Here is a 2,405-nt window from a genome sequence, read left to right on the forward strand (position 1 = left end):
AAAAATTACTTTTACATTAAAAATCTATTTTTTTACTTTATTTTTTATTATTATTAAATTAGGTTAAAATCTAAATAAATCAATTAAATATTAAAATATTATTATGAATTTTTAAAGATATTTTAGTATTTATTAAAAAGGTTATTCTTTTTAATATTTATTAATTTGTTGACTTTTCTAAAAAGAATTATCAAAACTAGATTAATAAATATTGAACAAGATAGGTTAGTATAAAAAGATAGAAATTTAAATAAATTGTTATTTATTTTTCTAGGAAATTAGCTAAAAAATAAAAATTAATTTTACACTAAAAATCTATCTATTAGTTAATCCTTTGATGATGAAATTAAATTTCAAAGAAATTCAAACAAATATTAAAATATTATAATTAATTTTGCAAGGATTTTTAATTAAGTATTTATTAAAAGGGTTATTCAAAACATAGCTTTTTAATGTTTATTTATTTATTGACTGTTCTAAAAGAAAATTAGAAAGATGAATATTGAAAAATAATATCAGAAAATAGAAGCTGATCTGATTGATTGATATATAATATCTTTTTAGAACTATCGCTTACAAGTATAAAAGGAATAAGAGATTTGATAATTTATTCGTCTGTAATTAAATTTTTATAATTTGTTTGAATTTTAGTTTAGCAACTAGCTAATCAAAAAATAATAAGTAAATAGGTAAATAGATTTTTTAAAATAAATGGATTCTGTTATTGGTTAGATTGTATCGATGGGCTACGATCAAGAGTTAGCTTAAAAATGCTTTAATGCTACTAAATCTACTGATTTGAATACAAACATCGAATGGATTGAAAAGCATCTTGAATAAGAAGCTATAAAAGAATCATTAAAGGGAACCGAAGAAGGATAATAATAACAACATTAGGAATAGAAACCAGCTGAAGAAAAGCCAAATGAAGAAAGCAAGGAAAATAACGCTGAAGGAGAATAATAAAAATGGGGTCCTATTTCTCATTTAGTCGATCCCCTTATGGTTGCACAGCTTTAGGACATGGGTTTCTCTAAAAACGTTTCTGAAAAGGCTATCTTCATGACCTAAGATTAAAAGACTTTGGAAGCTGCTCTTGCTTGGACTGGTACTATAATTTTTCTCTTTTAAAATTAAATAAAATGATTACAATAATTACATTAGCAATTAGAGTGAAAATTGAAATCATTCTAATGTTTTTTAGGATAAAAATTTCATTTTTTTAAGATAAAATTTTTAAAATAATCAAATAGAAAAGCATTAAGGAGATGCTGATTATGAAGAATAACTTTTGATGTAAATCACTGATGAAACAAATAAACCTAAACTGAGTGAGGCAGAAGCTAGATAAAAAGCTAGGGAGTTGCAAAACAAGTTGCGTGAAGAGAGAAAAAAGAGAGAAGCCCAAGAAGAACTCGATAAAGAAAAGAGACGTATTATGTCTGGTAAATCAATGGGAGATGCTTAGAGAGAAATCTAAGAATTGAAAAAGAGATAAGAAGCTCTCTAATTAAAGCAACAAAGAGAATAAGATGCTATTGACAAATAAAGAATGTTAGAGCAACTATAACGTGATAGAGAAGAAAGATTTGGCAAAAAGGTAATAATTATTTACTTTTTTAAACCCTTATTTAGATTTAAAAATAAATAATTTAAATACAGTTCGCTGGCAGTAAACCAACTGAATAATAAGCTAAAGAACCTACTCCTTTTGAAAAATTCTAGGTTGGTATTAAGCAAGTTAAGACTGCTCATCCTAGAAACATTTTCTTAGACAAAGCACAAGTTTGTTTGAAGACCATCTAAATTTACATTTGTAATTAAAATAAAAGGATTCATCAATAAAATATTATTTTTTTTAATAATAGAAAACATAGTCAATAACCCTACTGAAGAAAAGTTTAGAAAGATAAATCTTGAAAACAAGGCTTATTAAACTAGAGTTGGCGAGTGTTTTGGAGCAAAAGAAACACTTTTATACTTAGGGTTTGTAGAAGAAGGAACATTTTTAGCCAACCATAATCCTAACTTTGAAATTCTTAAGCAAGCTTTAACATTCTTGGATAAAGAAATTTCAACTAGTTGAAGGGTTTAATAAAAAAGAAATATAAAATAGTAATATAAGTTAGTTAAAATCTTTAGTTAATCAAATAAATAAATATGTAGATATTTCTAATCTATTTTGCCTCAAAAAAATAATTGTTATAAAAAATCTAATTCATGCATTTTCTTTATCATTTTCATATATAAATATTTTTTAATTTTAAAAATGAAATTGTTTATGACATATAAATGAATTTTAAATTGATTTTCTTAACATAAATTAAGAAACAAAGCTATTATATTATTACAGTGATTCATAATTAATTTAGGGTTGGTTATTTTTATTATAAGTAGTAAGAAAA

General features: G+C 23.8%; 1 protein-coding gene across 1 annotated transcript; it reads left to right on the forward strand. All coding sequences in view use genetic code 6, as the record gives it.

The window, feature by feature from the left end:
* Positions 1 to 645: 645 nt before the first annotated feature.
* TTHERM_00649010 (ubiquitin-associated domain protein, putative) lies at positions 646 to 2,086 on the forward strand (the record flags this gene model as incomplete). Its single annotated transcript, XM_001032295.4, has 4 exons — positions 646 to 1,108; positions 1,254 to 1,600; positions 1,663 to 1,816; positions 1,869 to 2,086. Exons 1-4 carry the CDS (start codon positions 712 to 714, stop codon positions 2,084 to 2,086), a joined length of 1,116 nt encoding a protein of 371 aa, XP_001032295.3. The 5' UTR covers positions 646 to 711.
* Between the last annotated feature and the right edge of the window lie 319 nt (positions 2,087 to 2,405).

This window comes from Tetrahymena thermophila (genome assembly GCF_000189635.1).
Source record: "Tetrahymena thermophila SB210 genomic scaffold scf_8254644, whole genome shotgun sequence".
NCBI lineage: Eukaryota > Ciliophora > Oligohymenophorea > Hymenostomatida > Tetrahymenidae > Tetrahymena > Tetrahymena thermophila.